Source organism: Microcebus murinus, chromosome 7 (assembly GCF_040939455.1).
Source record: "Microcebus murinus isolate Inina chromosome 7, M.murinus_Inina_mat1.0, whole genome shotgun sequence".
NCBI classification, from domain to species: Eukaryota; Metazoa; Chordata; class Mammalia; order Primates; family Cheirogaleidae; genus Microcebus; species Microcebus murinus.
The window spans coordinates 60,334,822-60,358,994 of record NC_134110.1 but is presented as its reverse complement, the minus strand read 5'-3'; the positions used below and the strand labels follow the sequence as shown (position 1 = coordinate 60,358,994).

The 24,173-nt window shown below is 35.7% G+C and overlaps 1 protein-coding gene across 1 annotated transcript in view; it reads right to left on the bottom strand.

Annotated features, from left to right (window-relative positions):
- UBR5 (ubiquitin protein ligase E3 component n-recognin 5) overlaps nt 1-24,173 on the bottom strand; it is a 124,675-nt gene that overhangs the window by 48,222 nt on the left and 52,280 nt on the right. The window contains exons 10-21 of the mRNA XM_012784323.3: nt 12,143-12,259; nt 11,948-12,058; nt 11,224-11,378; nt 10,342-10,459; nt 7,543-7,727; nt 6,752-6,861; nt 5,724-5,836; nt 3,850-3,993; nt 3,638-3,749; nt 3,239-3,393; nt 2,832-3,029; nt 548-758 (exon numbers count right to left, since the gene is read on the bottom strand). Coding sequence (XP_012639777.1) covers nt 548-758; nt 2,832-3,029; nt 3,239-3,393; nt 3,638-3,749; nt 3,850-3,993; nt 5,724-5,836; nt 6,752-6,861; nt 7,543-7,727; nt 10,342-10,459; nt 11,224-11,378; nt 11,948-12,058; nt 12,143-12,259 — 1,729 coding nt within the window. The remainder of the gene's footprint in view (nt 1-547; nt 759-2,831; nt 3,030-3,238; nt 3,394-3,637; nt 3,750-3,849; nt 3,994-5,723; nt 5,837-6,751; nt 6,862-7,542; nt 7,728-10,341; nt 10,460-11,223; nt 11,379-11,947; nt 12,059-12,142; nt 12,260-24,173) is intronic.

The window sequence follows — 24,173 nt, the reverse complement described above, 5'->3', positions numbered from 1 at the left end:
CCAGATTATGAGCAGAATACAAAATAAGGAAAAACATTATGAATCATACACAGTTGTACTTTAGGTTTTCCGTTTCTCCTTTCATTTAGCCAGTTAAAAACGTTATGGCCAAAAAAGCTTATTTACTTTCCAAAAGCATCCAATAACTCAACTAAGTGATTTTTTCCTGTCTACATTCTAAGAACTGGGATAAAAATTGCCACAATATAACTTGGCTTAAATTGTTAAATTATTCCCACGTTAACAAAAGTCACCTGCAATTATAGAATCAGTAAAGCTCATTCAGTATCACATATCCATTTTTGTATATATATATCATAGATATTAAAAACAATAAAAAAACTGATGAAAAATTTATTTGCTTGTGTTAACATACTCTCTTTTTACCTTCTGAGAAAGTAAAAAGAAACTCCAAGATTTTAAAAAACCAAGTAAAATAGTGCACACAAATTCTTTATAGTGATTTGCTTTTCTTTCCTTTAACAATTGTATTTTCAAAACTGCCTAAAACTCCTTTTAAAGATTTTTTTATAGCTCTTAATCTCACCCTCTTCTTCTTTAGTTTCTTTATTGCTGGTTGGAAAGCAAACTGATACACAAGCATGCAAAATATTTCGATTTCCATCACATCTGTGGCTGATGAATGTCTGTAGCATCTGTAGATTCTGCTCTAAAACAACTGCTTGCTCAAGATTCATAAGATACTGTCGACAGGCCTCAAGGTCACAGCGTAGAATGTGTTGCATTAAGGTTTGTTTCTGTGCTCAGACAAATTGGGGGAAAAATTTTTCAATGAATTTGAACAGCACATTACATATGTCAGAAATTATTCATGGCCCAAACAATAAAATACAAGCGGATCTACAAATAAGTAGAGACGATTTCACGTAGCCTGGCAAAACTAGTAGAACTTGGTTGTACCCTTTAAGCACAGTGTACAATTGAGAGGAATAGAAATGGGAATATAAACTTCTATAAAGGACCAGTAAATATCTTTACCTTTCGCAACTAACTCAACTGTTCCATGTACAATGAATAAACAAATGGAAATGGCTAGATTTAGCATGCAGGCTATAGTTTGCCAATCCCTGGTTTATATCACAGGTTATATAACTATCAAAAACTGGAACCCTATTAATATAGTTAACCAACTAAGCAAAAGGTACAAATTTTTTTTTTTTTCTATTTATAGTAGAGACGGGGTCTCGCTCTTGCTCAGGCTGGTTTCGAACTCCTGACCTCGAGCAATCCGCCCGCCTCGGCCTCCCAGAGTGCTAGGATTACAGGCGTGAGCCACCGCGCCCGGCCCAAGGTACAAATTTTGTTCCAAATTTATTCTCGCCCTCTTACGTTCTTCAAGGATATATTACACTGTGGTACATAAAAACCAAAATCTTCAATTCTCCTGGAATCATGACAGGTACAATTCTGAAAAGTGACAACTAAAGTACTTAATTGTTAAAGACGATGGTACTGATAACCATTCATAGAACATATCATTAACTACCTGAAAAACACAGCATGAAGACCAAGAAGTTCAAATGTACTTCTATCAGAATGGAAAATGACAGTTATGGACTATTTAATAGACTGAATATAAAGTTTTACTTATATAAATCTGTTCATTTTAACTACCTCTAGAAACTAGAAAAAAGGTGGAAGAGAAAGCATGTTGGAGTACAAAAGAAAGAAGAAACTGCATTTGAACAACATGCCACCTTCCCAAAAACTGCCTAAATAAGCTCTCCCCTCCCCCAAACTTTATGGGGAGGAGGAGGTTAAAACTGAGGGACAGGTGTCCACACAACAAAATACATCTAGGCTTGGTATGGTGGCCCATACCTGTAATCCTAGCACTTTGGGAGGCCAAGGAAGGACAACCACCTGAAGCCAGGAGTTAGAGATCAGCCTGAGCAAGAGTGAGACCCTGTTCTCTACAAAAAATAGAAAAATTAGCTGGGGATGGTGCCATGCACCTGTAGTCCCAACAACTTGGGAGGCTGAGGCAACTTCAAACTCCTGAGCCCAGGAGTGGCTCAGGAGTTTGAGGATGCAGTGAGCTACGATGATACCAACGCACTCTAGCTTGGGCAAGTGAGCACTCTAGCCTGAGCAAGTGAGCTAGACCCTGTCTCAAAAAGGAAAGGGGAAAAAAAGGAAGGGGAAGGGATTCAAGTGGGGTTCAAGTTTTCTTTGTTTCTAACCTGGATTTTGCATTAATCTGTTATCTGGTTTCTAAACTTCTGTTCTCCACCAACTGCTCTCTAAAAACCCCCCTCCACTGTTAATCTTTTTACAAAATCAGATCATGCTGTTCACCAGCTTAAAATCCATCTCCACCTAGCTTTTAGGGAAAAGTTTAGGTCCCTTAGGTTAGCATGCAAGGTACCCTAATGCCTCTCTGCAGCCTTATCAGTTGCTACTAACTAATCCATATGATTCCTACCTTCATATCCAAAGGATGTACCCATTCCCCCAACATATTAATGAGATTCATAAAGATTGCTCTGGTAACACCTCACACCTTCATTCCTGTAAGGACCCTTATCTAATCATTCAAAACTCTGTCCAGGTATCACTTCCTCAGAGAACTATTCTGTACACAGCCTGCTTTGTATCTCCCCCCTTGTTCTCCCATCATGCATGCCTCTCTCAAACACTTAAATTATACCATAATCACTGATATGCTTGCCTCTGTTGTCCTAAAAGTAAACGATTAGCTCTTATAGGGAAAAAAGAAGCAATGAATGATCTATTGCAGATTGTCTCCCTAGAGTTTAGCATTATCTTCTGAATTAAAAAAAGCTGAGTAGCTTCAAAACTCAAATTACCTCTACAGCCATGATGATAATAGCAGCTTTCTTTTTGATTGTTGAATTGGCAGGAAGATTTATTAAAGAATGCACACCCATTCCAAGACTACTAATAGGTGGAAGATCAAGCCAATCGGGATCCCTTATTCCTCCCATGCAATCTTTGGCCATTGGGTAGATAGTACCATTTCCATCTCGAAGAATAATAGGAGACTCCTGTAATAGAGAGAAAATAATTCAGTTTGACGCCTAATCAAAAAATATATCTGATTTATATAATATGATCAAATAAGAAACCTAGTATTAAGATGTGCTGAATATTCCAAATTCTTCAACAGTGTACTAACAAGCAAACCAGAGCCAGATCCTAAACAAAAATGCCATTGTTGTTACAGCACTTTTCAAAAGCAAAAATGAGCCTCTACCTGTCCAGCAGTGAATATGGCCACATTCCTCTCATTCTGACCAAGAAAAGCAATGCTGCTTGTAGGGAAATTATTTTCCTGTTCTGCTTTTCCTGTAGCAAGATCAAAGATACAGTACCGTACCCAGTTTCCAGTCTTCAAAACAGCATGCACACCTTCAGAAGCAGATAAATGAAAATAAAAAGTGTTATACATATTTAATAATCTCTAATGAGTATCTACCAAATTTTGACATCTAAGGACACATTTGTAAATCAATTCAAACATCCATTCCATTCCATTATACACAGGGGACAAAAAATGGCCAATACCTCAAACCACTTTGTCCTACTCTCATTTACTATACAAGTATTAATAGGATATAGAACATACTAGCTGAAAAGGTTTTAAAATCTTTACCTTTGGAATCTACATTCACTGCTAATATTTCTGTTTTTTCAGGTATACAAAGTTTTTTAGGAGTCCTTTGGAAACAGTCAGGAACTTTTGGTGTTCCACCAGTTTTGACAACCTGCATGACACAAAAGGAATTCTGCTCTTAAATTCTATAACATACTCAAAGAGTAAGTCCCAATATTCACCTACTGAATGACTCCTCTACATTTACTTACCTGCAGTTCATCAATTCTAAGTAACCTACAATCCTGCAGGAGAGAAGAAGGATCAGCATCTGGACCAGAGCTGCTCTGACAGTTTGTGTTACTGGACGTTCCTGGAAATTTTACAGCAACATAGGCACCATCCACTTTTAGCACCTAGAAGTATAGGCAAATACAATGAATAATAACAACAGCTTAAATGAAATCGATATGCAAATTCTATCCCTTGAACTAATTTAACATTGAAGGCATTTAATTTCTTATGAGTATATTTTTTCAATGATTACCAAGTTATAAAATTAACCTGGACAGGCCGGGCGCGGTGGCTCACGCCTGTAATCCTAGCTCTCTGGGAGGCTGAGGCGGGCGGATTGCTCAAGGTCAGGAGTTCAAAACCAGCCTGAGCAAGAGTGAGACCCCGTCTCTACTATAAATAGAAAGAAATTAATTGGCCAACTAATATATATACAAAAAATTAGCCGGGCATGGTGGCGAATGCCTGTAGTCCCAGCTACTTGGGAGGCTGAGGCAGCAGGATTGCTTGAGCCAGGAGTTTGAGGTTGCTGTGAGCTAGGCTGACGCCATGGCACTCACTCTAGCCTGGGCAACAAAGCGAGACTCTGTCTCAAAAAAAAAAAAAAAAAAAAATTAACCTGGACAAACTCACAAAAGCTTTGCTCTTGATATTTATAGTCAGTCAAGCCTCATTTGCTAGAGAAAAACTGACCCACATAGCCAGTGATTATAGTCTGTGAATGTTTGGCAGTCAACTGAAAAAATTAAGTATAACCCATGAACTCCTCCCATTTTCTCTCCTTTTTAGTTTACAGTGGCACTGTCCAACAGAACTTTCTTGACAATGGTAATATTCTATATTGGCAGTGTACAATATGGTAGCCATTAGCCATTAGTGACTACTGAACACTGCAGATGGAGCTAATGTGACTGAAGAACTGACCTTTTAAGTTATTTAATTTTAATAAATTTAAATAGCCACATATATACCTAGTGGCTACCATATTGATCATCACAAAGGGTCAGCAATACACAGGAAGAAGACATTTGAGTCCCACTTCTGCTACTTAATGCTTTTGATTTTGAGCCAGCATCATCTTCTCAAAAGAAAATATCTTGGCCATAAACATTTCTATTTTGAGAACCAAATGGAAGAGTATATGAGAAAGGCCTTTGTAAATTGCAGAGCATGGTGTAGCTGCTCTTTAAGCATAAATGAAAGACTATCACGTTTTATTAATAGGAACTAATGAGCAATACAATATATTGAATATCTACAATTTATTTTGTAGATATTCTACAAGTATAGGTACACTTTAAGTATGTGTCAGGAGAAAGGTGAAATTAATGGCATTACTGCTGTGGTCTTTATTTACATGATTTATAGGCAAAACCTTCCTCAGGAAAAAAGAAAGTGGAAGGTGACAAAGAAAGTAGTAAGATTTTTTGGTATTAAGAAAGAATTTTAAATGTTATGGAACATTAACTCAATTAGAACTGTCTAATAATTACAAAGAATAGATTGTATCAAAAAGTATTATATCTCTGTGTAAATTTCCTATAAATCTAAAATTATTCCAAAATAACATTTTTAAAAAAGCAATATGTTACCATAAATTCTCAAGGAGAAGCATTATCCCTTAATCTGTCAGAGAGAGAGGAGACAGATTTGCATCAGATTCAGGGATGCACCTCAAGAAACCACTGAAGGTGATAAATAAAACAGCCTTAAAGAAAGGACTCACAGATGCCAACCATAAATCCTTGGATAACCAGTACCATTATTGTTCTGTTATTTTTTGTTTTGTTTTTTTTTGTTTTTTTTTTTTTTTGTTCTGTTAATAACTAATTCTTAGATAGTTTGAACAAACCTTGCCAACGGGAACATTCTTAACATCTTCCACAAAAACGACTTCCCGAAGAGACCACTGCTCTTCGTTCACTTTTTCCTCTTCTTTTGGGGCAGGGGTTGACCGTCGTCGTTCTTAGACAACAACAAAATGGTAAGTACCAAAAAGAAAATTTAAAAGAGACTTTATAGATTGCATCTAAATATATTTTAAACAATCATCCTTAAAGGGATACACAATTGAGGTTTCTAAATAAAAATTTCATTAACTACTGCTTTATGATTTGGAGTTTTATGATCAACTTCTCCTTCAAATAAATTCATAGTAAAAAGTAGCTATAACTATTAATCCCTAACTATATTAGTATGACTACAACAAACAACTGGAAAGAAGGGGGGTAGGGGGAACTCTTTTGGACCCTCAAAATTAGAGTTATCTGACCAAGGTTTGATAGGAGGATCTGCTAGACTGTTAAAATTATCACATAAGTATTAAAGTCTAATTTTTGATTTCCTAAGTTATAAATCAACTACACTGTAAAATTTATTTTATGGAACTTTAAAAAAAAATCCTTTAATTCCATAGTGCAATAGTATGTCTAGGTTTATAAATTATACAAATTCTGAGCAAAAGTTGTGACCAAACTATAACTGATTTACAGTAGGAGTCTCAACAAAGATGGATAAATTTTCTAAGCTAGTGGCAGTTATTTCCTTTTATTACTGCAATGAATTTTACATATTTTTAAAAACTGTAATTCTCAACAACAGAAATAGTCACACTGTAAATACTGTTTTTCCATTTAAAAAAAAGCTGTGTTAAAAAAAAAGTCAAACTACTAGAAACAAAATATTACATATAAAAATATGTAAAACATGATATGAGTTGCCTCAAATCAGAAACAAACTAAACACAGCTGTCTTCTGGGAACCTATTGGTCAAGTAGGTTGACCAAGTTATACTTGACCAGTGGAACTGTCCCTATAACTTATTGAACAAGTTATACTTAACCAATACTTTGACCAATGTGTACAACACATAACACTTACTATATGGCATCGATGCACTGCTGGCAATTGAGGACGCATCACTGCATGTGGACGCTGGAGATGGTGGAGGACCCATTTCTGTTTTCACTGGTTCCTGCTTACTCTCAGGCCTGAGATAAGAAGAAATAAGATTCTCCTTATAATTAGAAAAATAATATGAGAAAAACTTGTCAAAGAGCCTATTTTTAAGACAAGTCTATGCTTATAAGGGAATGAAATATTGAAAACTTTAAGTGGTATATTTTTAAGACTAAGGTACTAAAAAGGGTATATAATACATACTTTCAAATAATGTTCTAATGCGGTTAAGAAAAACATACCACAGGCCGGGCGCAGTGGCTCACGCCTGTAATCCTAGCACTCTGGGAGGCCAAGGCGGGCGGATTGCTCGAGGTCAGGAGTTCGAAACCAGCCTGAACAAGAGCGAGACCCCATGTCTACTATAAATAGAAAGAAATTAATTGGCCAACTAGTATATATAGAAAAAATTAGCCGGGCATGGTGGTGCATGCCTGTAGCCCCAGCTACTCGGGAGGCTGAGGCAGGAGGATTGCCTGAGCCCAGGAGTTTGAGGTTGCTGTGAGCTAGGCTGACGCCATGGCACTCACTCTAGCCTGGGCAACAAAGTGAGACTCTGTCTCAAAAAAAAACAAAACAAAAAAAAAACGAAAAACATACCACAAAGCTATCAATAACTTGGGGCAGTGATTGAGATAAGCTTTATTCAGATTCATATATAGAGCAAACAAGAAATGGTATAAAAGCAAGATTAGTTACAGTATAGTACTTACTTAGCTTCAGTAGTTTTACTAGCTTTTTCCATGCTTTTCAAGCTCTCAGGAGATCTAAGTTGAAATCTACAGCTGTCATTCATATTCCAAACAGACTCCATTAAGACACCAACTTTAGGAATCCCAGCACTAATTGAAAATGCAACTGCTCCAGCATGATAAAGAGGATTATTTCTTAAACATACCTAGCAAACAAAAGAAAACCACCATCAAGCTGATACAATTTTAAAACTAACTAGAATATTTATTTTAAATGTATGAAAATGCAACACATAAAAGTGTTACTTCCTAGATTTTCCAAATCACATAATAAGCTTAAGAAAGCATCAACTTAAAGGTCTTCATCAAGAAAATTTGTTCCTAAAATGAAGGAGCAGGAATAATTTCAGCATGTTCACTAAAAATTTAACATTAACTTATAAAAATTAATGAAGCAAATACCTCAACCATTCTGCTACAAAGAAACAAAACAGAAATGGCACAGAAGAAACCAAAAGGGGTTATCATTAAAAAGATAAAATGTGAACAAATCAATCACATATTTTGTCTGTTTCCTATAATTTGAAATGATTTTCTTCTTTAATTCATGATGCTATACAGACTATAACTTTATCTCTGATGGATATTTTTCCCCCAGAAGACTTGTTTTCTATTAGCCAAAAACTTCCATGGATAATATAATTTTTCTTTAAAAAAAAAAAAAAAAGAATATGTAGACATTAGTGTTAGAAGTTTCACTGAGTTCAGAAGTCAATAACCTATAAAATTCTCACTGTCCGGAACTACCCTCAGATCACACTCTGAAAACCAATGGCCTGCAAGATGACACTATCAAATGTGCCAGCACTAGCTCCTTCTATGAAGCCATTATTATACGAACATTATATATAATGATATGAACATTATTTCTGGAGATCTTTTTTGATATCACCAATAGCCCAATGTTACTGACATTTTGTTCAGTCGTCCAATAACTGATGATTAAGTTATACTTGACCAGTGGAATCTATGATGGCTATGATTTTTGGTGGTTTATAGTTAAATGTAAAAGACACAAGATGGTGGTGCATTTGAGAAGAATAGGAACATTGGCTTAGAGTTGTAGTTCTACCAAAGAATAGTTATGTTTCATTAACTAGTTCTGTGGTATACAATGAACAGTTTCTAAGAGCAGGCTTCTTAGAAAAGGCATGTCCTGCTTAGCTGTGACTTGAAGGAAATTTTTACCTAGAAATTTTCAGAAAAGACTGGTGAAAGCTTATAGCCTGAAAGAGGATCAATTAAGAAGGAAGGCTTAAATTGAAAGAGAAATGTAGCATAATATAATACACATTATTTATTAATGCCTTCTTATAAAATAAATGCACCTTAAAGACAAGGAGGTATGTATCCAGGGTCTAGCATATAACAAGACATGAAATAAATATTTGCTAAATACATTATTCTCAACAATTATGATCTGTGAATGCAGGTACAGCAGAAAACTCTAAGTGACCAACAGTTCTTTCTAATTTTAACACATGAATACTCTCCTGGTTTTGCAGATGTGACTGCCTTAAACCTTCAGTTTTTTTAACAGCAAAACAAAATTTACTTTTACACTGAGGTATATTAATATGCTGCTATCTTCAAGCCATTTGATGCCAAGACATTTTATTTAAAACTTTTCATCAGTGCATCTTTAAAGTATTTCTGTACCCTAAAAAGACATATAACTATAATGTAGTCAGGCCAGGCATGGTGGCTCACTCCTGTAATCCTAGCACTCTGGGAGCCCAAGGCCGGCAGATCACTTGAGCTCAGGAGTTCAAGACTAGCCTGAGCAAGAGCGAGACCACCCCATCTCTACTAAAAATAGAAAGAAATTAGCTGGAAAACTAAAAATATATAGAAAACATTAGCCAGGCACAGTGGTACATGCCTGTAGTCCCAGCTCCTCGGGGAGGCTGAGGCAGAAAGATCACTTGAGCCCAGGAGTTTGAGGTTGCTGTGAGCTAGGCTGATGCCACAGCACTCTAGCCAGGGTAACAGAGTGAGACTCTGTCTCAAACAAATAAACAAAAAAAAGTAGTGAGAAAAGTGATGTAATTTGTATTTCAGCAAATCTCTTAATGTCAGATTTAATAGAAGGCAGCTAAATTCTCATATCTACTGCTGCATTCAATCTGTTATGATATGTTATTCTGACTAAAGTATATAAGAAGACTTCACACAGAAATCTAACTCAAAAAGGAAGGGATTTGCAGATTCCTTGAAAGGATTGAGGAGCAGGCGGAATCTATGGATCACACTTTGAGAACCAATAGCATATCAGAAAATCACCTTCTATAAGATAGTACCTGTAAGAGCCTAAAACCATCTCAGAAAACAGAAACTAGTAGAAATGGGGATTTGACAACGTCTCCTGCTTCACTAAAAATAACCGCATAGAGCAGTATCTTTCAAAACTGCTTAGTCATGAAAATCACCTAGAATGTTTGTTAAGATAAACTAAAACAACATTTCAGGTTAACAGGCTCCAGACTTTGCCTTTTAAAAGTACCAAATGATTCTTAAAACCAAGCACACATAGGAACCCTGCCCCATAGAGTAACTGACTGATAGTGGCCCAGAATCTATGTAATGTTACTCAACTACTGAATGAAGAATGAATGATGTGACACGTACATGCAACTGGAACCTGGTTCTTCAAATGATGCTCACCTATAAAATGACTTACAGAAGAATTGATTACAGGGAATGAAAATGATTTGAAGAGAAACAATGTCCCTTAGGACTGGCTTAATTCTAATGACTTACTTGGGTACCAACAGTGATGTTTGGCATTGAAGAAATACCAGCACTGGATTTGGGCTTTTTATTTTTTGCTCTAGCTTTCTCTAACATTTTCTTCCTTTGACTAAAGGGAACTACACCCCTGAAAGGGAAAAACATAAATTGGTCAAATAAGCAGCAAAGCAATCTGTTAAATAGTTTTAAAATTACACATATTATCATTTAAGCATTTCTAGTATATCTCCAATATTTTTGCTTCATAATAGCAATATGTATGACTTAATCTTAATTGTAACTTATTCATAGGTTTAATAAATAACTGGATCTATTTCTATTAAACCTTTAGGATTAATTTTACAGGAAATTTATCAATTGATTTTTTTCTTCCAAATAATTATATGTCATTAGGAGACTCCCCTATTCCTGCCAATGTAAATTTCCTGTTAAGTCCTTAAAATACAACAAAGAAAAATTTTAATGCCACCTTCATAACAGAAAAGCTATAATTACATAAGGCAGAAAATATTCACACATAAAATGAAAACATATTCTATATCCTAAACTTCATATTCCATAAAAACGAAGTACATGTTTATATATAGGAAAAAAATATTTAAAATGTTCCCAAATGTTAATAGTAGTTACTCTGAGATGTAGGATTCTAGATGACTCTTGTTCCTACTTTATACTTTTATAAAATTTAATAATTATAATCACTAAGTATGCATTACTTTTATAAATTTATCTTTCTAAAAGTTTTTTTTAATGTTAATTTACTCCAAAGTGAAATTTCCCTCTCTATTAAGCATTATCTTTTGATTGACCTTCCATGTTGACATTCTACTCAAAGCCCCTCTCTATAAGTATAAAAGCTGATAAGAAATTCTTCCTCCCTGTGAGACTCACCACCAATATAAATTGTTCTCCAGCTGGGCACAGGTATAAAGGGCACAGCAATGTAAAGAAACTATCCGCTCTCCTTGGAGTTCAGTGTAAGTCTGTGCAGTGTGCTCTAATTTGGAAGCCACAGAACTTAAAGTCTCATCCACCCATGTAGCAACCTAAAGAATAAATATTAGAGGTTTAAATAAAAACAAACAATTTTTTCAAAAGGACTCTGGTCAAAACTAGGGCAAGGCATACTTACTCCATAGACTAGAATTCTAAAATGTTTTGGGCTAACTGCTACAAAAATAAGTGATTCAAAAAAATTCCATTAAGGCATTAATCAGAAGTAAACATTTGTTCCAACAATTTAAGAGTTTAGTGACTTCAATGCCAAACTGATAATTTGAGGCATAATATCCATATTTTATCAATCTATATATTTTATAACCTCTCAACATCTCCTCTTTTCTCAGCATTGTTCTTCAATATTTTTCCTTCAGGTAAAGCAGAAAGCTACTTTTAAAGCTGGATCATATCAATCATATTAGTAGTCTGTATTAACAGTATAAACTAGCCAATGGAAAAATTATACATTAGATTACACTACTAAGGCTTGAGACACTTTATATTTCTGTTAGATAGAAACATAGCAAATGAAAAGATGAAAAGAGGCAAGAGGAGGAAAAAAAAAACAACCAAGAATTGAAGCAAGGACTGTTTAACAATGAAAAGTGTTTCATACCTTGTTATTTTCTGTAGCTACAGTTGCTCTTATGCTATTTGCAGACAGAAGGACTATCTTTTCATTGGTTAACCCCAAAAATGTTGCTCGTGGATGATGTAACGAAGGATTCTTTGAAAGCACAAGTAAAATGATTACTATTTTGTATGTTGATATGTAGAACTATTTAATGTGAGATTTAATATAATAAAATACCTGGGCATTTCTGTAAGGCTCAGATTCACTCCATTTCCACTGATAAAGTTCTCCTTTACTGCTAACAGCCAAAAGCTCAGAATACAGAGCCCCAATACAGATGAATTTTGTTCCATCCTATAAAGTAAAAATAATACAATGGTATAAATATAAAAATTACCAAATACGCTGATTTGAACACTGTCACTTTAATCACTACATCAAACCTAGATTGTTTATGAGAACACACAAACCACAGCTATGCACAGCCTTCAGCACAGCCTACAAAGGACCCCATAACATGACCCTGGTTCCCTCCATGAACTCTCTCTCTCTCTCTCCTCCAGTCACACTGGCCTTCTTCCTGTTCCTATACCCTGTCCACTATGACCTTACCCAAGGACCATTGTCCTTGCTGTTCTCTGCCTGTGTTACTCTCTCAAGTGAGTCACTTCCACAGAGACCTTCTCTGACCACACTTTGCACAAAACTACTACTCTTACATTCACAACTTGACACATTTACTTGCTTCTAGACTATCTCACTCAAATAAAAGCTTTGTCTTGTTCACCACTGTATCCTTAGAACTTAGTGCACAAAATAGGTGCTCAATCAATGTGATGAGTCAGTGAAGCAAAACAAAAAAAAACAGACTAAGCAGAGAAAACCAATGTCAAAATGTAAGATTCTTCCCTGGTAGGCTCTTCCAAGGTATTGAAACACATGTTGTTTAAGGTAAAAGTTCATTTACTTTTAAGGTGATAAATGTGAGTAAGTTGGAATGCAATTAAATTATGAAAAGCTTGGCCAATAAGTATAAATAAATAATACCAATGATAATTTTAACATAAAACCGATGGTCAGAGCCATGAACATATTCAGAAATCTCACAGCAAAAGTTGCTAATAACAGATTTTGGGGTTGTACTTTTCAATACTTCTCTCCTCTCTTTGGGATTCTGGCTCCAGGGTATGCTAAACTAATGGAGTCTTTCTGGTTTTCTGTCAAATTCCAGTCTTATAGGATGGGTTATAGTATAGTGTTCAGCTAAAGCTTATAAAGTCTACCAAGATTTATAATTATAATAATAGGCTATGCCTCAACGTTGTACAGAAAGAACACTAATTTTAATCTATTAAAGATTACTGTACCAGTAAGGCCTCTTTTCAAGTCACTTCTACAGGGGATTAGAGAGAGACCAAATTTGGAATTCAAGTTAGCAATTCCTCTCTTCCCTTCACCACGGATAACTGCAAAGCATTATTTACTTTCTCCATGGCAGCTGCATCAAATCCTATCTTTTCTACCTCATACTCTCTACTCAACCCCTTGATTACAAATTGATGATGATGGAATCAGACCAAGTGAGTCCAAAACCTACATCCAACATTTATCAAGTATGTGACTTCAAGTAAATTATGTAATTTCTCTGAACTCATTTCTTCACCTCTAAAATGGGTATTTAATAACACACTGAGGGGAGCAGGGTAAAAACTAAATGAAGTAACATATACTGTTGACCCTTGAACAACACAGGTTTCAGCTACAAAGGTCCACTTATACATGGGTTTTCTTCGGCCTCAGCCACCCCTGATACAGTAAGACCAATAACTCCTCTTCCTCCTCTGCCTACCCAATGTGAAGACAACATGATCGACTTCCACTTAAAGAGTAAATATATGTTCTCTTCCTTAGGATTTTCTTAGTAACATTTTCCTTTCTCTAGCTTACTTTATAGGAAAAATACAGTACATAACATAACATACAAAATAATATGTTAATGGACTGTTTTGGTAAGGCTTCTGGTCAACAATAGACTATTAGTAGTTAAAATAGTCTATAAATAACTAAATATATTGGGAGGAGTTGAAAATTATATGTGGATTTTTGACTGTGTAAGGGTCAGTGACCCAAACCCCTACATTGTTCAAGGGTCACTATATTAAAGTACACAGCACAGAGCCCAGCACCAACAAGTGCTCAATCAAATTCAACTATGATTACTCTGCTTTCTTGACTTCAACTCCTAATCACCCAAAAAATGATAGCTCTCAGGCACAGGCTTCCTCAATATTCCTACCTCTAGATTTACTTAATGAAAGCATCATTCTCACCTCTTCCCTTCTCCCCATCTCAGAGAACGAAGGGTTCTCCTTTATTATTTAAAGATAACTCCCCCCCACACACACACACACTAGATGCAACCCATTCTCAAATCCTCTAGCAACCATCCAAAGTAATCTCTCCTTCAGTCTTACTCACGGTAAGGTGAATTACTACCTGCCTATGTTTCACCTTACCAGCTTTCAGTAAAGGCAACAACTGCATTGCTAACTGCCAAATCAATATACCATGTACTTAATCAATCCATCTTCTCTTTAAATTCTTCAAACCATTCACCTCTGTTCATCTGTCCTGAAACCTATCCTCTTCCTGTTCACAGGTCACCACTCTCTATTAGTCTTCCTTCTACCTTCATGACTATTTTCTCCATCTCCGTAGCAACGCCAGGCACTCCCTGCCAGATTCTGTCTTTGTCCCTTTATTCAAATTATGCTTCACCCTCAGCCTCAGTGACTGCATTTACTAGAGGACTATGCTTTTAAATGTGTAAATCCCCTATCTCCAGACTTACCTGTAAGAACTATTGGATGTCATCTTGGATGTCTTTAAAAGCACAAAAACATCTCCAAAATATCTCCTGCAAAGCTGCAGCTCCTCTGCAGTCCCTATTTCTGTGAATGACATCTACCACCAACTGGTAATAGAAGACATAGGAACTTGGGAGCTCTCCTCAACTTCCCCTTTTCTTTCATCGATCTACTAGTAAACCAGTGTGGCACTCATCTCAAATTCTGCTCAGATTCTTCCTTTCCTCTGTCCCTACTTCCCCTACTTTGGTTAAGATCCTCACAATTCCTCTCTTTAACAACTCTACCATTCTCATAACTGGCTCGAGATTTTTTTTCCTATTCCTTTCTCCCATGAAGCCAGGTGTTCACTTCCTTAAAAACAAACAACAAAAAAATGCCAATCTCATTATGTCACTTCTCTAATGATTCTGCTGGCTTCTTAGTTACTGTAGAACATTTTAACTTCTTGAAGCATGGCAAGTGGTCTAGTTGTCCCCATCCTACCTCTACTCCTACTCCCTACCACATCGGAGCAATTCTGAACTTTTCATTGTCCTGCAAACAACCATGACCTTTCATGACTCTAAGCTCATGCTTGATATACTTGGAATACCTCTGCATCTTGGTCAATGCCTATTTCACCTTAAAAATGCTGCTTTAAATGCCACCTCCCCCATGATGCCTTTGCCAAATCTCTCAGGTATTATTAGTCATTTCACAAGCTGAACCCTTAAAACACTTTATTCATACCTTCAGTCTAGCACTGATTACACTGTGAATACATTACATCCTATGTGAATGTCTGTGTTCCCCATGAAGGTCCATATCATATTCACCTCTACATTACCACAGGCCAGCTTGGCACATGGCACTGAGGAGGAGCATACAGACTCATGGCTGAATGAACAAATGAATCTTAACTCCAACTTCTTGAGGTAAATGCCTTACTAGAGCAATACAATCCTGAAAAACCATCCCAATAGTGAGAAAATGCACTGGGAAGCTCTCTCAGAACTGATTTGCCTATATGCTTCAGGGATAGGCCAATGCTCCCTAGGAGCATGTTAAGTCCTGGACGAGCCAACAAAATCCCAAAGGCCCTGAAAACTCACTATAGACAAATGCAGATAGATAGCACAAGCACCAACCACAGGAAGAGGACAAAAAAACAAGCTATAACTTCTTGCCTGCTTCAGATTTTGTCTAAGGAAAAGAAACTTGATTGCACACAGAGAAATACAAAACAAATACACAAAAGGACAGTATTTTAGCTCACTCATTTCATAAAACAATGCTTTTATTGTTTAATAAAATACTAATTGCTGCTTCTGAACAAGCTGAGGCCTGCTCAACCAACTTTAATAAGTGGATATCCATGTTTCCATAAAGATCAGCATTTTGTGGCACTATATATATGTATATATTTTAACAAAAATAGGTGAATCAGTAAATCTGCAACTGTCTAAGATAAATGGGTCATCAATCTAATCAGAAATCCTTCCCCCAAAGGAGAGAGAAACTTAAAAATATGATCAAAATGACCTAGTAGCCAAAGCTTTAAAAAAAAAAACAAAAAAAAAAACTCAGCTCAGTAATATGAACTCTTCCTAATCATACTACATTAAGTAATTTTTATTTTGAAAAAGTTGGTCTTTCTGTTCTTAAAATTTTCCCCCACAAAACTTAGTTTTCATATTTTTTGTATTCAGACTTACTTCTCCTTGCCTATTCTCACTTTTCCATATTCTCCTAATAGGCAGCTTTTCTCTCTCATGAGTTCTCATTTTGCTCTTACTTCATTATTAAATTACACTGATGACACACCTAGCTCTTAACAGATATTTCCTGAACGTTTCCAATTGTCAATAAAAACAAAACAAAGACCTCCCCCAATAAACTCCTACTTCTAAAACTCTCTGCCTTCACTCTCATCAGTGTGGAAACCACAATGACAGCAAAGCAATAAGTTTGATCACCTGGTTCCAATAAGAAGACTGCACCAAATATCTTAAATAAGGGCCAATGCAATGTAATGTGTCTGTGTCCTCTGAACACCATTCCAAGAATCAGAAAAACATACAACTATACAATGCAAAGGGCCAGTAAGAATCAATTTACTTATTATTTTTCCTAGACTACATGAAAATAGATGAGAACAGCAAGAAATATGACTGTTAATAAACAGTACTGACATGCTGAATCATGTTTGCTTCTTCATCACCACACAACATCCACCAAGCACTTCTCTGGGAGGTTAATGAAGATAAAGGATGTATGTACATCCTTTAAACTGAAATGGTTTGTTGGGTTACAGAGCACAAAGCAAAGTTTCTTTGTTCAGCTTCAGCAAATTTCCTTAGCATGGATTTCTGTGTAATTTTTCTACCTCCTCTCCGTTTATTAATTAGCTCTTTGTATTTGACTTTTAGCAGTCTTTTGTTACTACTGTGGCTGCATTTTTCCTCTTCTAATAATTCTCTTTGAATTTTTTAAAAATAAATTTTATTATGAATATTTGAGGTTTACAACATGTTATAGGATGAACAGTAAAACAGTTACTATAGTGAAGCAGATTAACATCTATTACTTTAGTTACTTTTTGTGACAAGAGCAGCTAAAATCTATAACAAAAATCCTTAATATGATTTTATTAGCTACAATCCTCATTAGATCTCTAGATATAATTCAGCCTACATATCTACTTATTTGTTATCCTTTTACCTGCATTTCCCCATGTCCTCTACTTCCCCTCTTGCCCCCACTGTTTTATTTCCTCTTTATCTTATATATGATCCTTTTTTCTTAAAGATTCCACATGTAAGATCATGCAGTATTTTTTTTCTAGCATCTGGCTTATTTCACTTAGTATATCCTCCAGCTCCATCCAGGTTGTGGCAAATGGCAGGATCTCCTTCTCCAATGGACATTTAGGCTGTTTCCACATTATCTTGGCTACTGTGAATAATACCACAATGAACGTGGGAGCTCGGATATCTTTACAAGGTGTGATTTCAACTCATCTGAGTATATTCCCAGAAGAAGGACTGCTAGGTCCTATGGTGGTTCTATTTCTAATTTCTTTAGGAACCACCATACCATTTTCCAAAATGCCTGTACCAATTTATGTTCCCACCCAACAGTGTTCCCCCAACAGGGTTCCTTGCCCTTGACAACATTTGTTATCTTTTGTCTTTTTGATAATAGCCATCCTACTGGGTGTGAGATGATATCTCATAGTGGTTTTAATTTGCATTTCCCTGAAGATTACAGATGTTGAACACCTTTTCATATATCTGTTGGCCATTTTTATGTCTTCTTTGGAAAAATATCTATTCAGGGGCTCTGCCCATTTCTTACTTTTATCTTGTTTTTTACTTTCCAGGAACTGGGAGAGGATGCTCATTTTATAATTAGGTTGATTTCCTGCTATTGACTTGTAAGACTTCTTTTATAAATTTTGGATATTTAACCCTTTATCAGATATATGATTTGTAAATATTTTTCCCGGTTGTTTTTTCGTTTCCCGGTTGCTTTTTCGTTTTGTTGATTTTTTTCTTTGTTGTACAAAAGCTTTTTAGTTTGATACAGTTCCATTTATTTATTTTTACTTCCGTAGTCTGAGCTTTTGGTGTGAGATCAAAAAAAAAAAAAAAAAAAAAATTACTCTTAAGGCCAATGTCCAAGAGCTTTGCCTCTATATTCTCTTCTAATTTTGTAACTTGAGATCTTACATTCAGACCTTTTATCCATTCTAAGCTTATTTTTGTGTACTGTCTAACTTAAGCAGATCCAATTTCATTCCTTCACGTCTAGAAATCCAGTTTTCCCGGCACCATTTATTGAAGAAACTATCTGTTGTTCCCCACTGTGTCCTTTTGGTGCCCTTGTCAAAAATTAGTTGACCATATATATTCGGATTTATGTCTGGGCGTCTCTATTCTATTCCACTGGTCTACATTTCTGATTTTATGTCAGTATCAGGCTGGAAATCTGCTGCCTCCAACTTTTTCTTTTTTTCTCAGTATTGCTTTGGCTATTTGGGCTTTTCTGTGGTTCCACACAAAGTCTAGGATTGTTTTTTCTGTTTCTGTGAAGAATGCCATTGGAATTTTAATAGAGGTTACATTAAATCTGTATATTGCTGTGGGTGTTGTAGATATTTTGGCAATATTATTAATAATTCTTCTGATCCAAAAACATGGAATATTATTCCACTTATTTGTGTCTTAATTTCCTTCAGCAAAGTTCAATGGTTTTCAGTGTACAAATCTTTCACTTCTTTGGTTAAATTTTTTCCTAAGTGTCTTTTTCCTGTTGATGCTACTCCCAATGGGAGTGTTTTCTTGATTTCTTTTTCAGTTAAGTTGTTATTAATATATGGGAATGCTAATAATTTTTTTGTTGATTTTGTATTCTACAACTCTTAATAGATTTCCTTTATTAGTTCTAATAATTTTTTTGTGGAATCTTAGAGTTGTCTACCTATAGGATCATGTCATCTGCAAAAAGAGATAATTCCACTTCACCCTTTCCAATTTGGATTCCTTTTATTTCTTTCTCTTGTTTGACTGCTCTTACTAGCACATCCAGCACCATGTTGAATAGAAGTGGCAACAGTGAGCATCTCTGCTTTGTACCAGATCTTAGTGGAAAAGCTTTCTGTTTGTCCCTGTTGATTATGATGTTAGCAGTGGGGTTTCCTGAATGGCCTATGTTAAGGAACTTTCCTTTTATACCCAAACCTTTAGAGTTTTTATCTGGAAAGAATGCTCAACTTTGTCGAATGCTTTTTCTGCATCAATTGGGATGCCATGTGATTTTTGTCTTTCATGCTGCTAATGTGAGATATTAATTGATTTGTGTATATTAAACCAGCCTTGTATGACAGGGATAAATCCCATTTGGTCATGAAGTACAATCTTTTTTGATGTGTTGTTGAATTCGGTTTGCTAATACTTTATTGAGGATTTCTGCATCAATGTTCAGAGATTGATATCTGTAGATTTCTCTTCTTGCATTGTCTTTATCTGGCTTAGGTATCAGGGTGATTTTGGCCTTATAAAATGTGTTAAATTCTTGATGAAAGTAGCTTGATATAAACATACAGTTTACATGTATATACATGTATACACAACAAATAATAAATTTCTAGTCTAAGAAAACTAAGCTACAAAAATGACAGAAAACTGAAAAACAGAGCCATGTTAAATAATTGCCTAATTGAAAGATTACCTCTTCTCATCAAAGTAACTGAATTATAGTATCAAAGCTATTTCCAGGCACACATCCCAGAAAAACAGTCAAAAACATTAGATGCATAGATGGATGGGTGGGTGGATGGATGGATGGAAGGATGGATAAATGATGGAAGGGGTGGAAGAGAGGAGTGGGGGAAGAGTAAAGAAGAGGGGAGGGAGGACAGAAAGATGGAGAAAAGATGGATTCCTGGGGGAGGGGCAGCATATGTAAGAAAGATAATGTTTCTGGGTAAAACTCTTCACAATCCAGTATAAACCTGGGTCATTCAACTGTGAATATCATAGTCTTGGACTTAGAGCACAGATTCAAGCACTCACTTCTCACTTTGGTAAAGACAGACTATTTGCTAGTTTCCTATTATGCTAAATTAGTATTATAATGAAAAGTTTTCATAACTTGCATTCTAGTCGAGTCAGACAAGGGGTATGGACTGCAGCTATTCATCCTGTGCCTAAGTCACTAACAGAGAACCTGGCACATAAAATACAATTGCTACATGGACCTAACTTGGAAATACCCAAATTCACTGGGCTCTCTCAGCTTCCCATGACCTACAGGGAACTGTCTGTTCTCTCTTCCTGGAATAGGACCATGCTTCTCCTTGCTCTATACATTTTACATATACTAACTCATTTAATTCTCATAGTAATCTCATAAGGTAAAAATCATTATTATCCCTATTTTGCAGATTAGAAAACCAAGGCAGAAAGAGGTTAAAGAACTTAACCGAGGTCACAGACTTAGTAAATGGCAGGGTTAGAATGAAATCCAGTAGTCTGGCTCCAGATTCCACATTCTTTGTAGTCATTCTATATGGGCTCCCCAAGGCCTCTTGTGCTTAAGTCTACTATAGTACTTATTCAAAAGTATTAACATTATTTTTCTTCTTCCTATAAAAACCCTTGCCCTAACATCTAACAAAAGGCCTAATACACAGTATACAAGTTATCTTAATAATGATTGAATGGCATGACTCTTACTTCTTGTCTTCATGGAGCTTTCAACATCCCTATAATAATATTAGTTTTGACATTTAATTCAAAGAATAATTTTGGGAAATAAATATTTATAGTTTGCAGTTACCCTACATATTTTCAGTTTAAGATTATACTGTAAAAGCTTACAGAAAAAGAATATTCCCTCATTAAGAGAATTTTATTAGCCTACAATATGGTAAAATTTTGAAGAACTGATTGTTTCTCTGAATAGATGCTGGAAAACTAGTTACTAATCCAGTTACTTTACCAACAGAATTTCTCTTGTATCCTAAGAAAAGGCAGAATGAAAATTACTGTGGATACTAACCATGCTTAATATATTTGAAAATGTTGCATTAGATCATTTTTGAAATTAAGCTAGGATGCATATTTTGACAACTCTCCCCCTCCTCACCCCTCCCACCCCAAAAGCAATACTACTTTCCATTTTTAGAAGGAAACCTCATGCCATAAGAAAAATACTAATCAGGATTTCTGGCTTCATTGCTAGATCTCCCATTAAGAAGCCATGTCATCATAAGCAAAGACATCAAGCTTCCTCATCCAAAAAACTGAATGGATAAGAGATAAGCTACAAGAACTTTTCCAGCTATAAAATTCCAAGTTTATCATTATGTACAAAATTAGGACTGTCCTTTAGCAGCCTGATATGCTAAGGATATAGAAATATACTATTCTGTCAAAACAATGCAACAGCCCACCAAGATTTAAAAACAAAAATCAATCAAGACTATAAAGAGATCCACATTTTAAGAATATTAATTTGTATGACTAATCATCATGTGTCTCCTGCACTAGCCTTCAAGTTTTATAAGGACAGACTCATCCTGGTGATAAATATAGCCCCAGTAACTACCAAAGCACCAGGCATTTAGCAGCAATCAATCAACATATGTCCGTGGCATAGTGGAGTTAAAATGATGGATGCATGCTCTTCAAGTGCTCTGGTTTCCAAGTGTTGGCCTATGCATGACATTCAAACTGTCCCAAGCTGAGAATTCCTGCTGAGCCCATCATTTAGACTCCACTCCCTACTCTTGGCAGACTAGTCTCTTCTGGTGCTGGTGCCTCCTTAAATGAGTGCTAGAAACCATGTTCATCCTGACCCTATCTCCCTGCATTCTCTACCTACCTCTCCATCCCCTAACAAGCCTTCCCCCAAAACTTTCCACTCTTCAGGGATCACTACCCCCACCAACATGGGGAAACCAATATGGTCTTACATATTACCTGTTTCTTCATGTGGTATTTATTTACATCCTGTTCCCCTGTGTAATAGTTTTTCAAGTTGTCCTAAAGTTGCCTGAAAGCAAGGTCTTCTTTCCTTTTAACAGCTCTCTACAATCTCTGATTGTAGCATTCACCCCTGTAAACAAGCATCTAATGGTATTTGTTGATGAACGTGATAATGCTTAACAGTTTAATTGAGGGCATAGCTTTTCTTTCCCAGAACTGAAATCTGAATATCTAGATTTCAATCATGAGCTAATAAAGTGTTTTTTTTTTTTTCCGGATGCTATTTTAAATTAGATGTTTAACAGAAAAAAGGGCATACGGTAAGCTATACTTTGTTATACATACTGCTGTCTTTCTTTCATTCAATGTCTAAAAAGCTGAGAAAATGACACGCTGAGGGTCTATACAGTGTCATGATGTCATGATGCACTTAGTTACTGTCTCTGAAAACAAGTTGTACCTAAAAGCGTGCCTATCAGTAAAGGCCAATAATGGCTGGCTAAATCTAACAGAGTGTATAATGGCTAGGGGAAAAGCTTGCCAAACTTGTACTATTCAAAGTTGCACTTTCATTAATTAAATAAAATAGATGAGAAAGAAGCCTAGACTAATATGTGATGGCACTATTAAAACATGATTCATGAGTCCTCTATTACTTCCTGCCAATACAAAATAGACACAGCCCTAACATGATCCAGACAGAAAAATAGGAAAGAGTAAACAACATACAAAAAAGAAAAAAACAAAAAAAGTAAAAGCCCAATGGTTTAAATCACTCTCTACCACATGAAGTAAAAGTAGAACTTGGGACGTTTCTAGTTTTATGGAAATAAGGGAATACAATTCAGGGAAAGTTTGGCAGCTGCCAAAGAAAACAGAATAACCTTTTGCTTCCAAAGAGACTGATTAAAATTCATGTTCTTTCTTGTATTCAAACTTTCCACATGAGCTGAATGCAGAGGAAAATAAATGAACTACATCAAGACTCACAATAACTATGGAAACATAAATTTAGAAAGTTAATAAGAACATTTTCTCCTTCAATATCCCAGATTCAAATTCAAAACAAGGAAAAGAAATCCATATCAAACTCTCCGTATCTGCTAGAGATTAACCTTAAAATTACCATCTTCTTTGAGTTTATTTCGGCTTAAGAAAATTTCCTACCCAACTAGCAGAAGAAACAGGCACACTGAAAAAACAAGTGGAAAATATATGGCTCCCTATGGGAGTCTTTGAAGATGAATTACCAATTATTTTTACTTAAGACAGTGAAACATACATACCATCAGTATATATCAACTGTTTCACTTGTGGCATTAATAGATTTTCAGAGATTCAAATCGACTTAACAAATACTAGATGCTTTCTAGAATCCAGTCATTGCACTATTTCTCAGGATGCAGAGCAGACCTCTCCTAGTCCATTCCTATTCAGTTCGTTTTGTCTCCCATAGCATTCAAAGCAAAAGGCCTATCAGAATTCACTGCCATCAAGTGGGACAGCTAACTAATCAAAACAACACAGATCCCTAATCTTGTCATGACATGTATGCTGTATCAATGACCAAAAAGTTACCCTGCAAAAACTGGTATCCACTTGACTTTTATAAATTTCACAGAACAAATTTCTACCAAAGAATGTAGCATCGATTACTGGAGTAATTATTATAAGAAAAGAAGTCCTGGAACAGAATGCTGGTGCGATACCTACAACTACCATTACAATTTTGCTGCTTTATTTCATCAAGTAGGAAGAAAAATAGCACCACTGAACACATCTCACTTAGATGAATCATGCAATGCCAAATAAAGATACTCTGCTTATATTTTAAAAGAAAACAAAAATATCACTTTATGTTTGCGCTTTTCTCCTTGAATGATATTAATAGTATAAAAATCCGAATAAATAAAACAGAAACCTGAG